General features: G+C 37.5%; 2 protein-coding genes across 3 annotated transcripts; one reads left to right on the plus strand and one right to left on the minus strand.

Moving 5' to 3' along the window:
- The first annotated feature begins 562 nt into the window (after positions 1 to 562).
- LOC105837539 (staphylococcal nuclease domain-containing protein 1) lies at positions 563 to 10,792 on the plus strand. Its single transcript, XM_036288208.1, has 10 exons — positions 563 to 949; positions 1,696 to 2,736; positions 3,120 to 3,241; positions 3,432 to 3,574; positions 3,646 to 4,140; positions 4,251 to 4,731; positions 4,833 to 5,463; positions 5,900 to 6,349; positions 6,562 to 6,768; positions 8,498 to 10,792. Exons 2-10 carry the CDS (start codon positions 2,686 to 2,688, stop codon positions 8,597 to 8,599), a joined length of 2,682 nt encoding a protein of 893 aa, XP_036144101.1. The 5' UTR covers positions 563 to 949; positions 1,696 to 2,685; the 3' UTR covers positions 8,600 to 10,792.
- On the minus strand, positions 8,060 to 12,605 carry LOC105837540 (methylosome protein 50-like). 2 transcript variants are annotated; one of them, XM_036288222.1, is made up of 6 exons: positions 11,726 to 12,605; positions 11,322 to 11,652; positions 11,076 to 11,248; positions 10,806 to 10,998; positions 10,565 to 10,684; positions 8,060 to 8,286 (listed from the first exon to the last, which is right to left on the minus strand). In XM_036288222.1, the coding sequence occupies exons 1-6, from the start codon at positions 11,841 to 11,843 to the stop codon at positions 8,244 to 8,246; spliced, it is 978 nt and encodes a 325-aa protein (XP_036144115.1). In that variant the 5' UTR covers positions 11,844 to 12,605; the 3' UTR covers positions 8,060 to 8,243. The 2 variants fall into 2 exon arrangements, with proteins under 2 accessions (XP_036144115.1, XP_012537862.1); XM_012682408.3 differs by lacking the exon at positions 8,060 to 8,286 and having other exon boundaries at positions 10,416 to 10,684.
- Between the last annotated feature and the right edge of the window lie 529 nt (positions 12,606 to 13,134).

A 13,134-nucleotide genomic window follows, 5' to 3' on the forward strand; every position in this document is an offset into this window, starting at 1 on the left:
ATAAATTTCAATACAGAAATTTGATAAATTTACTAGTAAATTTTTGAACTCTAAATTTTCTTAGTTAAAACCTTGGTTTTGTTATAAAGTTATTTTTATTAATTAAAACAATTGAAATTAATGATAGTATGAGAAATATAACACATGATACATACACACATATGTGCGTGTAATTGGAGTTCTTCAAAAATATTGAGAATGTTTATATTTTTTCTTGAAATTTTTCATATATGTAAAATCTAAAGTTCTAAAAATTCTAAGATTTATTCTGATTTTTAAAAATGACTTTCAACTTTTGTTTGATAAAATTTCATCAAAGAAATTATAAAATGAGAAATCTGAAGTTATTTTAGAAAGAATTTATATATATAAAATTTTTTAAAAGATGTCAACTTTTACTTACTCTCTTGACATTTTGAAAGTGTTTGATTTTATAAAAGGTCTGAGAAATTTTCTAAAGTTAATAAATGTTTAATATAATATATTATATTAAAAAATATTAGCAAATATATTCGCGACACTTTTCGTGTCGGCAACGTTCTAAAGTCCTCTCACACCTACGAGTTTAACTTATAGCGTTTTTCACTGGCTGCACTAGTGCGCACTCAGTGCGCACCAGCCGCGGACAATGTGTTTCACTGGACGTTTCGGTGCGCACGAAGACGGTGCGCGCTGTTTCACTGGGAAGTCTAGTGCCGAGTTTTTGCACTATAGTGCGAGAATTCGGCACGAGCTCCGAGAGACGGTGTCAGTTCAGTGCAATATGGCTTCGCGGGATAATGACGATGTTTCAAATTCACGAGATGCACGATTAGCATTTGGACTATTACAGTTGCTTTCTTCGTCATCATCCAGTAGTGATGAAGATGACTTATTAAAAGAAGATCCGCGAAAAATTCCAAAGATCGAAAATTTTGTTCAAGTAGTGCATAACCTTGCGGATAAGGATGTAAGTACACATACATACATATATATTATATATTGTTTCTGCAAATTATTGCATTACGTAAAACAATAATACGTATTGTATAAAAATATCAATATATATATATATACAAATATATTATATTTTATATTTATCAATTTATATATATACACTATATGTACAAATATATTATATTATTTTATATTTATCTATTTCATAAGCTCTTTTCCGAAATAAAAATCAATTCCTAATATAAACTATATAAGTATGGCTGGACGTTGTTATAATTATTTAAAGGTTTTTTTTTTTTATAATTATAAATATTATTCGCATATATTACAACAAACAGTGTTCCTTTGTAAACAAATAATATCCATTATAATCCATTATATATATATATTTAATATAATACATAATTAATAATTATATATTTTTAATATGATACATAATTAATAATTTCAAGGAATATATAATATTTTAATTAATAATTTTACAATAAAGATTTTAAGATACATACATTTTTATTGATTTTCTTCTCGCTTGCCTATTATTTTAATCAGACCTTGGATTGAGAACATTATAATATTGTTTACAAATCGAAAGAATACTAAAGAAGACCCAAACAGAGAGTCGAAACGTTTCTTGTAATGTATGCTAATAGTAAATAAATATTTATAATTTCAAAAAAAGGAGATCTTTAAATAATAACGACACCAACTGGCCAGACTTACATGTTCTATATTAAAAATTATATTATATTATTGTTACAGTTCAAAAGTCATTTTCGCGTTGCAAGAACAACAGCTTATAAAATAATAGAAGAAGAGTAATATTTATTATATCATTGTTGACTTTAAAAGAAATAGTCAAATCGGTCAAACTTTCCATGGTTATACAGTAGCACAATACGCCCAAATACGCCACAAAACTGCACTGAGATGGCACTGAGAATAACAGACGTGTTTAGTTGGGAATGCAAAAAACTCGCACTTTCAGTGCACTCCGACAGTGTCGCCTGAACTCGACGAGTTTCTAGTGCGCACTTAGTTCTTGCCAGTGAAAAACGCTATTAACCTCTTCACGGAATGAGTGTGCTCTTTCTCGAGAGCACCTCTTCCACACTATCTACACTCGGAGTGATACTCCAAATTGACCGGGGAAGGCGAAGGAGTAAGGGGGAGATTATCGTCGTTCGCCAGGTGCAGTGGCAGAGGTGCTAAAACGAACGAACCTCCTGGCACTAAATTCTCGTGCAGACCGGCCGCTCTCGTGCACGCGAGGTCGAAGGCAGAGCGTAGAGTGCGACACCGTGTCGCGCGGCGTGTGTCGCGTGTTGCCACATCACCACTGTGCCCAAGCAAATTTCGAAGCGTGTCCACCGCGGTGTGTAGATCGCGCTCGCGCCGAACAGCAGCCAGCAGCCACCTCGCAGACGAGCAGCCCGTCGTGTGCGATATACGTGTATAAGGAAGCGCGAGAGAGCCCGTGGGCCGTCGTCGCCTGTCTCTGCCCAGCGAGTCGCCAGCCAATATGACAACTCGTCACTCCTGAGCCCGTCCACAGCCCGCGAGAGTGATTCTCCTATTCTTTTTTTTCCCCCCGCGACACGCTACGAGCGATAAATCGCGGAGTCACGAGCGCAGCTGCTACCGTACCGACCTCGATACCCGAGAGCGCACGTGCGGATCGCTGGAACGGGATCGCACCGACGTTGATCGCACACCGATCTTCTCGTTCGTCGAGGGTCATCACGCGACACCATGAGCGCACCTCAGGCACCGGTGAAATTGCGGAACGGGGTGGTGAAGCAGGTGAGGATCCGAACGTGCCACCGGCCTCTCCCGCGCGGCGGCTTATTTGCGTGCTATCTCTATTTGCGCCGCGTCGACATGATGTTGATCCCACCAGTTACGTCGTAGAACATATGGTTGCGATCTGGAGTATCGTCGCCGTGGCGGCCTGCTACGTGCTTGGAGCATCCATCGGATGCTACTCGTCACGTAAATGAGAATTAGGATTTTGTCGCTTTTTAATTTATCTCTCGCGAAGCAATGATAGGGTGCGTCGCCGATTCGGAAAAGTTCTATGAAAGATATTAGCAATTGCGTAATTGATGGTCTAAATTGAGACATGGTGCTGGATATTTTTTGAGATATCTTGGGCTTCCTTGCGATGTAAAATTTTAATTTTACAGGTGACCTCGGGAGACACCGTTGTCATCCGTGGACAACCTATGGGTGGTCCTCCGCCTGAAGTGACGATCACTCTGTGCAACATTACTGCTCCAAAATTGGAACGTTGGAAAGGAAATGACAGGTAAAATTATATAATGGTGTATTGGACAGAACCGTTTATAAATTTTCTCTTAATTTACTGATTTTTTAAGTAAGAAAATATTTTTATAAGTATATTAATAATAAACGAAGGAACCCAATATCAAAGCAGGTCTTGGTATCTAACAATAATTTATAAATAATAATTTAATTATTCTTACGTACTTGTGTAGCACGGATGAGACCAAAGATGAGCCGTACGCCTGGGAAGCGAGGGAGTTTCTGCGCCGAAAGTTGATTGGTCAAGATGTTACCTTCGCCACTGAGAAATCGCTCAATACACCTAGAACATATGGAACTGTCTGGCTAGGAAAAGGTATCTGTCGTTTGCGGCAGTCGACATTAAAATTAAATTTCCATGCATCTAATTGCGTGATTATTATACAGACAGGAATGGCGAGAATGTGATCGAAACTTTGGTGTCCGAGGGTCTGGTGACCGTCAAAAAGGACAATCGTAATCCCACGGCTGAGCAGCAACGATTGGTGGAACTGGAAAATATCGCGAAAGTCGCGAAGAAGGGAAAGTGGTCGGACTCGCCGACCGCCGAGCACATACGAGATATCAAATGGACCGTCGATGATCCACGGAAATTGGTCGAGAAATTTGGCAAGAAACCGATCAAGGCGGTAATCGAGTTCGTTTTCGACGGCTCCACTGTGAAGGCTTTTCTCCTGCCCGATTTCTATAACATAACGTTGATGATTTCGGGCGTCCGCTGTCCTGGCTGGCCCAACGGACGTCGCGAGAATTCTGTCGGCGATCCTTACGCGGACGAAGCTAGATACTTTGTGGAGTCGCGGCTTTTACATAGGGACGTAGAGATAGTACTCGAGTCGGTCAACAATAATAACTTTATTGGCAGCATTATTCATCCTAAGGGTAAATTTATAGTTAAATAAATCTGGCAATTGAGTGTCAAATTATGTACAATAAATATTCGAAACAATTGAAATTAATTTTTACATTTATTATTTTTTTGTTTGCATTAGGAAACATCGCGGAAATTCTTCTGAGCGAGGGTTTCGCAAAATGCCAGGACTGGTCGATCAGTAACAGTAGATCCGGCGCGGAAAAGTTGTATCTCGCCGAGAAGGCCGCGAAGGAGGCACGTTTGCGCCTATGGAAAGACTACAAACCGTCTGGACCTCAGATCGAGTTTACCGGCACCGTTGTAGAGATCGTTAACGCGGACGCTCTCATTGTCCGAACACAAAACGGGGAAAACAAGAAAGTATTTCTGAGCAGTATTCGACCGCCCACTCGTGAGAAGAGGAACACCGAAGACGGCAACAATACTGCTCGGCCGAAAGATTACAGACCTTTGTACGACGTACCGTGGATGTTGGAGGCGCGAGAATTTTTGCGGGAGAAATTCATTAGGAAAAATGTGAAGGTGGTTGTCGATTATACACAGCCGGCCAGGGATAATTTTCCGGAGAAGCTATGCTGCACCGTAACCTGTGGCAAAACGTAAGCATAAATCGATCTCTGTAAGATCTATTTGTCTTCTACTGGTTTGCACTAAGAATTATTAATAATTAATATTTTTTATCTTGTTACCATGCCAATAGGAACATCGCAGAGGCATTGGTCGCTCGAGGTCTCGCGCGAGTGGTCAAGTATAGACAGAACGACGATCAGCGTTCCTCTCATTACAATCTCTTGCAAGTGGCTGAAAGCAAGGCGGAAAAATCGCAACACGGACTGCACGCGAAGAAAGACATTCCAGTTCACAGAATAGTGGATCTCTCGAACGATCCCTCGAAGGCGAAAGCGTTTTTGACATCGCTTAAACGAGCGCAGGGAATCAGAGCGGTGGTTGAGTTCGTGACGAGTGGGTCGCGATTGAAGCTCTATCTTCCCAAAGAGGATTACGTTATCACGTTCGTGCTGGCTGGAATAAGAACTCCGCGTTGTCAAAGAACATTACCTGGTGGTGGGGTGGTGAAAGCAGATGAATGTGGCGAGAAAGCTCTCGCCTTCACCAAGGAACATTGTTTCCAACGAGACGTGGAGATTAAGATCGAGAACACGGAGACCAAATTGAGTGGTTTCATTGGCTGGTTAACGGTGAACGACGTTAATATGTCTGTCGCTCTTGTTGAGGAAGGTCTGGCAGAGGTTGTGAATTTCCCAGATTCAGGAGAACTCACGAGAATTCTTAAAGCCGCAGAAGAACGTGCAAAAACAAAAAAATTGAATGTAAGTAAATGTATTGAATTATTAAATAATGTATTAAGGGAATCCTAAAGCTGTTCTATTTTACCGATTATTTTGATTATTTTCAATTCACTAATCTTTTAATTGTATTTATAGAATTAAAAATCCTTTTTCACAATTGAAGTATAGATGGTAACATAATGTGCATGTAAGAATTTTAAAAACGAAAAAAAATTTAATATTTACAAATTAAAATTATTTTTCGTTCTTTATATAAAATTCTTACGTGCGCATTATGTTACCGTCTGTACTTTAATTGTGGAAAAGGATTTTTAATTCTGTAAATACAATTAAAAGATTAGTAAATTAAAAATAAGCAAAATAATCGATAAAACAGAACAGCTTTAGTATCCCTTTAAGGAAACTTGTATATATTTAACTTAAACTTATATACTTAAATATATGATTTACATTGCAGATCTGGAAGAATCGCGTGGAAGCGCCAGTGGAGAACGATAAGATAGTGGACGAAAAGGAAGGGCAGGAGCGAAAGATCGATTATCAAAAGGTTGTGATCTCCGAGGTTACCGACGATCTACATTTCTACGCTCAGTTCGTCGATCAGGGTACCCTGTTGGAGAGTATGCTTTTACAATTACGCCAGGAGTTGGCTGCTAATCCACCGCTTCCCGGTGCCTATAAGCCAACCAGGGGTGATCTAGCGGTTGCGAAATTCAGCGGGGACGATCAATGGTATCGCGTGAAAACGGAGAAGGTCTCCGGTACCAATGTCAGTGTGTTCTACATCGATTACGGCAACAGAGAAACCCTTAATGTTACGCGAGTTGCCGATTTGCCTGCGCGCTTTGCAACCGACAAGCCGTACGCTCACGAGTATGCACTGGCTTGTGTGACTCTTCCAAGTGATGTAAGTAAAAGATTATATATACATGTATATAGGGTTTATAGAATTTTGATAAAATAGAGGTCATCAGGGAATCGAACTTGGGACCCACTGACTACTACCAGTTGATCGCTTTCATAATAAAGTTACACGTCATCTCTTACACAATTTATTTTTCAAAGATACATTTATCAACGAAAAGACATCTGTAAACGTTTAATGATAATATTTTACAGACGGATGACAAGAGAGCGGCAGTGGACGCATTTAAAGAAGACGTATTGGATAAAATTCTGCTCTTGAATGTCGAATACAAGTTAGGCAACAACGTAACTGCTGTGACGCTGATGCATCCCAGTACAAACGAAGATATCGGAAAAGGTCTTATTTCCGACGGATTCTTGCACGTTCAAAAGCATCGAGATAGGAGACTTACTAAATTGGTAAGTCCATTTCTGCCGTATTCTTGTAACTGCGATAAAATTATTTTTATTAAAATATGAATCCCTGTGGTTACCATTTTCATTTTGTACTTCTTCAGGCATAATTTTTAATTTTCTAATTAATAATGCCTGAAGATCATGCATTGTAGGCTAAAAAGCTTATTGTGTGCTTGCTTTAAATAGTTTTAGATTTAGATTTTAGAAAAAATCTATATATGGGATGTGGATTTAAACACGCGATCTATGACTTATGCGAGCCACATGACATCGCTTTAACTTTTTAATTAATCTCTTATGAAACTGAGGAATATTGGACAGTTTTCAAACTTAGGACCTGCCAATTATTAGTTGATTGTTTTTACACTATATATATACGAGGGTGGTCTGAAAAGTTTCCGACCTCAACATGAAGATAGTAGCACTTGTCAACAAAAGTTAGGGAATTTGTTTGCGTATCTTTTAAAAGGTATCTTTTAAAATTTCAGCCATTTTGGACGCGCGGTTGTTGTTTGACAATCGTTTGAGTGAGTCGATGTGAGTGTTTTGTGAAAATGGAAAAAATCGCGTATCGAGCCGTCATTAAATATTTGTTTTTGAAAAGTAATACGCCTACGCAAATCAAAGACGAGTTGGATGCTGTGTACGGGGATTCTGCACCATCATTTACCACTGTGAAATTTTGGGCAGCTGAATTTAAACGTGGCCGTACCAGCTTGGCAAACGATGAATGCTCGGGACGTTCAAAAACTGCAACCACTGACGATAACATCGCTCAAGTTCACCTAATGGTGGTAGACAACCGTTGAATTAAAGTGAGAGAGATAGCAGAGGCTATGAATATGTCTAAAGAACGTGTTTGTCACATATTAAATGAAGATTTAGGCATGAGAAAGCTGTCCGCGCGTTGGGTGCCGCGTTTGCTCACGTTAGACCAAAAATGTGTTTGAATGAACTTTTCCAACGCTCTGTTGGCGCAGTTTAGGTGCAATAAATCAGAGTTTTGGCGCCGATTAATTACTGTAGATGAAACTTGAATATACCATTATACCTCAGAAATAAAAATACAGTCAAAACAGTGGATTGCGAACGGGGAATCAGCTCCAAAAAAAGCAAAAACTTTTTTCGGCTAGGAAAGTGATGGCGACTGTTTTTTGGGATAGAGATAGAGTTATCTTGATCGATTATCTTCAAAAAGGAAAAACCATTACAGAAGCATACTATTCATCATTACTTGACAAGCTAAAGACAGAAATTGCGGAAAAACGGCCACATTTGCAGAAAAAAAATTTTGTTTCACCAAAACAATGCGCCGTCTCACACCTCAGTGGTTGCCATGGCGAAAATCCACGAATTAGGGTTTGAACTGCTTGACCACCCTCCTTACTCACCAGATCTAGCTCCAAGTGACTTTTTTCAGTTCCCTAAGCTAAACGTTGCGCTCGGAGGACAGAGATTTTCATCAAATAAAGAGGCCATCACCTTCGTAAACAATTATTTTGCAGAGAAAAACGCCGAGTACTATTTGGACGGGTTAAAAAGATGGGAGCATCGCTGGGAGAAGTGTGTAGAATTACAAGGAGACTATGTTGAAAAATAAAAATAAATTTGAAGAAAAAAATGTCTTGTTTCTTTGTTAGATCGGAAACTTTTCAGACCACCCTCGTATACATATATGTATATTAGAATATTAATTATTTATATTTATACGTATGTGTGTTATTATTTGCAGATCGAGGAATATAAGAAAGCTGAGGAGGACGCGAAACACAATCATCGCAATATCTGGATGTATGGGGATGTAAGACCAGAAGACGATGATAAGGAGTTGTAATACATATAAATGCTCAACAATGTGGGATAAGCATTATCAATAATATGGGAAAAGAAAAGACAGATCGTGTTATTAAAAAAAAACTGACATAATAAGCAGCAGAATATACGATTCTATGTATGCTATACATAGATAAAAGTAACAATGGCGAATGTCGATATGAGAGCTACATGTCGCGTTAGTCTCAACGCAATATATCTCAGTATATAAAAAGACAATTGTACATAACGATTTTAATAATTTCTGTAATACAATGAACAAAGTGCGCATGCAGATAGTCTTTGAGCGAAACTATGCAGCCATTTGGTATATTACATGTATTCTCATCGACATGAACATTCGTTATTATAAACTTGGTGCCACAGATATAAATTGTTTGAGGACCTGATATTTTCAATACGGTATGAAATCTTCAATGTGCAATTCAACACATTAGATACACATTCAATCATGTTATATACATTGCTTCTCCCATGAATAAACAGTAATCATGTTTAACTTTATGTACGCTACTCTTTTCAAGTTTTTATATGCAAGAACGATCATGTAGCTATAGAATTTGTAATCGCAGATCTAATCTGGGGCACTGATAGTTAAAAGCTGAGATAATGAAGATTCATATCAATAGAATATCAGAGTATTTTTAATTAAAACGACACATCAGCTCGACTTGAATACATTTTTTAATTTTTCAAAGTAACATGTATATGCGTGCACGCGTGTACGAATTCAGCATAATACAAAATGGGAGATATATAGTAATAATGTGAAGGAAGATTCTGTAAAATTATACTGTCTTTCTTGCTACATCTCTTTCCGGATGAATTTCACATTATTCATGTAAGTTGTATGCATAAACGAGTTTGATATTAATGTACTTACAAGAAATTATTTATGCACAGTTGTTCTACAAATCAGTCCTACAAATTGCAGTACAACAAATATAAAAACAAAAATTTAAATGTTCAAAATATATTTACGATAAACAACTGTTATCTACTGTGTGTTCGGGAGAAGTAACTCGCAATTTTCTCTGTGGTACAAACAATATATGTACGTAAATTCTATGCATCACAGAGCAGTTGCATGTTTATTTTACCAGAATTACTATACACATATATTACATTATAGTATATCTTTAATTTATATCACCTTCAACTACTGGAAATGATTTTCTAACTTTTTTTTAGACATTTTATAATGATAAAGTTTTATTTGTGATATTTTGTTCACGTTGTCACGTTATCGACTATTGTAAATAAAATCCTATTGGATATTTGATATACCGTACACACTGTAGGCGCAAAAAGGAAAAGAAAGACTTGTTTAAATTATGTTAAGAGTATTACGCGATTCTGTTCCGAAGATCCATAGGATCTACAGGAATTTCTGTTACATCGACACTTGACTCCTTTACATTACTGTTATACGTAGTGATAATACTTTATATTTCGAATATTTTTCTCTTTTTCTGCAATAAAATAGAATATATTGAACAAACAGAGAGTATCGTAACTACGTTGTAGAAATGTCTGAAGCAATGATCAAGTTTAAATAAATGCAAAAGGAATGTTTTCAATGTGTTAAATAGACTTAATATTCGTCATACTTTGTATCACCGTTCTCGTATTGTAGCAAAGATATGATCTGAAAATTGAATGCACATTTCTTGTGAATCTTCACATTAACATCTCCCTAAATTGCGACATTGCAATATTTCATTGTTAATACGTAATGTATAGTTTTCGATTTTTTGAGGTGAGGAGAGAATGTTTATTATATCGAGGTGTATTTCAATAAATTTAATATTTTGTTATAAAGTAAAAAATTGCTTTAATATAAAAAATTTCAATATATTATTAACTTGAATTATCGTTGTTAGACTATATCTTTTAATTATCTATATGTACTACATGTTTAATCACATTTGCGTCCCAAGAACATGAATATAAATCATCTTTACACCATGCGAGTCCTCGTACAAAATCGTTATGACTGCTATCTTCATACACCTGCAGCATTTCTCTATAGCTATCAAATATTTTTACTGTTTCGTTATCACAACAGCATGCTAATTGGTCTTTCCTGGAAAATAGATAAATTATCCTAAATTTATTATCATTATTACAACACATACTGTATAAGAAACATTTTGTATAAATTATTGTACAGTCAAGTAAATTGATATTTCTGGAAAAATTCTTACCTTTCTGAATTTGGATTGAACAGTAACTTGTGTATGCTCCTATCGCATTCGGTCGACTCGAATAATGGAGTTTCCGTTTTCCTTGTGTCAATTAATACAATGCTGCCGTCGATTGTGCCTATTGCTATGAGATGATCCAAATTAGTGTTCCAAGATACTGCCGATAATGGGCAATTATTTTTCCTAAAGATACCTTTGAAAAAAAAAGAAAAATTAAAAAATGTAACAAATTTAAAGATGCAGGATAAAACAATTAAAGATAAAATATACAATTAGCTGGTTGATGTAGTCTGTAGTCCCATAATAGTGATTCACTATCTAAAGAGACGGATACAAATATAGAATTGCACATAGGCTTTACATCTATACTAGTGATAATGTCTGTATGTGCAAAGCTGTACGAGTAAGTCGCAATCAAATCCTCCACATCCCAAATTTTTAAACTACAACAAGCATAAGATTAATAATCTCTTCCTTGGTTCAAAATGTTGTACATTTTGAAAATTTCTTTCCTACCAACAATCCATTCCTCCAGTGACAATATTTCTCTGGTTGGCAAACATGGATATTGTCAAGACTGTGTCGTCGTGCTGACAGGTATATGCGAGTTGCTGAAACTGATCGTGCTTGTTTGTTTGAATTATCTCATAGATCTGCACAGCCCCACTGTCCCCCACACAGACAAATTTGTTCTTGGTCAGGTAAACAGCGTCGCAAACCCCACTGTCTAGCTGTTGTACCAAGCTGGCTTTTTCCCGAGAGAAATCCGAGAGATCCTTATAGTGCCAGAGGATGCCGTTCCAGGACAAGTCGACCATATTAGTGCCTCCAAGAAGAGCATTGTTTTCTGTAACAGAGGTTTACCTGTATATGGCGAGCATTTGTGATGAACTCTGTCGAGCTCCGACCACGCTCCTTACCGTCGTAAATCGAGAGAAACTGTAGCTGCTTGGTCTCGACGAGCGTCCTATCTGTCGAGAACAATAGATTTCGAAAAACATCTCCGTTCGAGTTTGGCGTCATGGTCCACTCTTCCATCGCAAACCGATTCGCCTGTCAAGCTACAAGGGCGAAAGCGGCAAAAGGTCCAGGTTCGCAACGATTCTCAGTTCCGATCGGAGTCTCTTTTATCCCGACCGTGTTGGAGTATCAATAATACAAGGTTCTTTTAAGAATGTTTCTACAACCCAAAGAGTTGTCTCGCACACTTTTACATCTGAATTTTGTTCTACTTCTTTTTCCCTTTTTTTGCTCCAATTTTAAGTTTTCGATCTTGTATAATCTAGAGTATCACTTTAAATCGTAATCTTTAAATCATTCTCCGAGTGCCGGTCAGGTTAGAAAACACGCGTGCAAACAATACGCGCGCAACAGTTTTGTTCTGCGCATGCTCGTCAAGCACAGGTGAATTGGAATCGAGAGGATTGGTTCATCAATTCTGAATAATTTATATACATATATACTACATTAAAACGGATGATAAAACGGACGATTAAATTTATAAATTGTTATCTATCGAAAACTCAAAACTTCTCTTCAGCTTAAAAGGCTCTCTAATTTTTTCATTATTTTAATTAAAAAATTAAAAGTACATATGTTTATTACATATGTATTTTACATAGATAATAAATTAGCTGTAATTTGCAGAAAATGGACAAGAAAAAACAAACTAATCAGTTCAAATTTTGCAATTATGTGTATGCAACTTTTAGTAACGAAATTAATTTTACGAGCTATTAACTTTATCTCAATTTAGATTTAAAAAATATTAACACCTAATAGATTTTGATTGGAGAGTTGCTATAAGACCGGCCTTAAACCTGGACAAACTCGGACGGAATAAATAAATAATACAGAGCATTAATAAAACATTACGAATACGAGGTTACGCACTCAGCGAGGTTCAATATTTCGTGGAATGAGAAAGAAGTGGTGCGCGTGAAAGAGATAGAGAAGATAGAAAAAAAATAGAGATAAATAGACAAACGGACGGTTTGTTCAGAGAGTAGCTGAATCCTCTGCACCCTTATTTAACGTTTTCTTCGTCTATCGCACGTGCGATTACGTATGCGCATATCATTTCGAGTGCAGACAGCGCGGAGGCGAGTGCAGCCACGAGGAAAACACGCACAGCGGAGTGCAGTGCTGGACGAGAGAGAACGAACAGATCGCGCGCAGATCAGGGCTCGAGGATCGTTAGAATTGAAACGATCGGAACGAAATTGAAATTGTAATTGTTCGAATCGAGTCGAGTTCTTAATTCTCAATTCGCGAAATCTCTCCCCAAGTCCAATGCAATCCCAACGGAGCCGTGTGACGTAACGCGACG

Source organism: Monomorium pharaonis, chromosome 6 (assembly GCF_013373865.1).
Source record: "Monomorium pharaonis isolate MP-MQ-018 chromosome 6, ASM1337386v2, whole genome shotgun sequence".
NCBI classification, from domain to species: domain Eukaryota; kingdom Metazoa; phylum Arthropoda; class Insecta; order Hymenoptera; family Formicidae; genus Monomorium; species Monomorium pharaonis.

Coding starts and splice junctions, on each gene's coding strand:
- LOC105837539 (XM_036288208.1), top strand. CDS start 2,686: ATGAGCGCACCTCAGGCACCGGTGAAATTGCGGAACGGGGTGGTGAAG. Junction 6,350..6,561: donor GTGTGACTCTTCCAAGTGAT/GTAAGTAAAAGA, acceptor AATATTTTACAG/ACGGATGACAAGAGAGCGGC. Junction 6,769..8,497: donor ATAGGAGACTTACTAAATTG/GTAAGTCCATTT, acceptor TATTATTTGCAG/ATCGAGGAATATAAGAAAGC.
- LOC105837540 (XM_012682408.3), bottom strand. CDS start 11,843: ATGGAAGAGTGGACCATGACGCCAAACTCGAACGGAGATGTTTTTCGA. Junction 11,249..11,321: donor ACTGGAGGAATGGATTGTTG/GTAGGAAAGAAA, acceptor TGCTTGTTGTAG/TTTAAAAATTTGGGATGTGG. Junction 10,999..11,075: donor ACTACATCAACCAGCTAATT/GTATATTTTATC, acceptor TTTTTTTCAAAG/GTATCTTTAGGAAAAATAAT.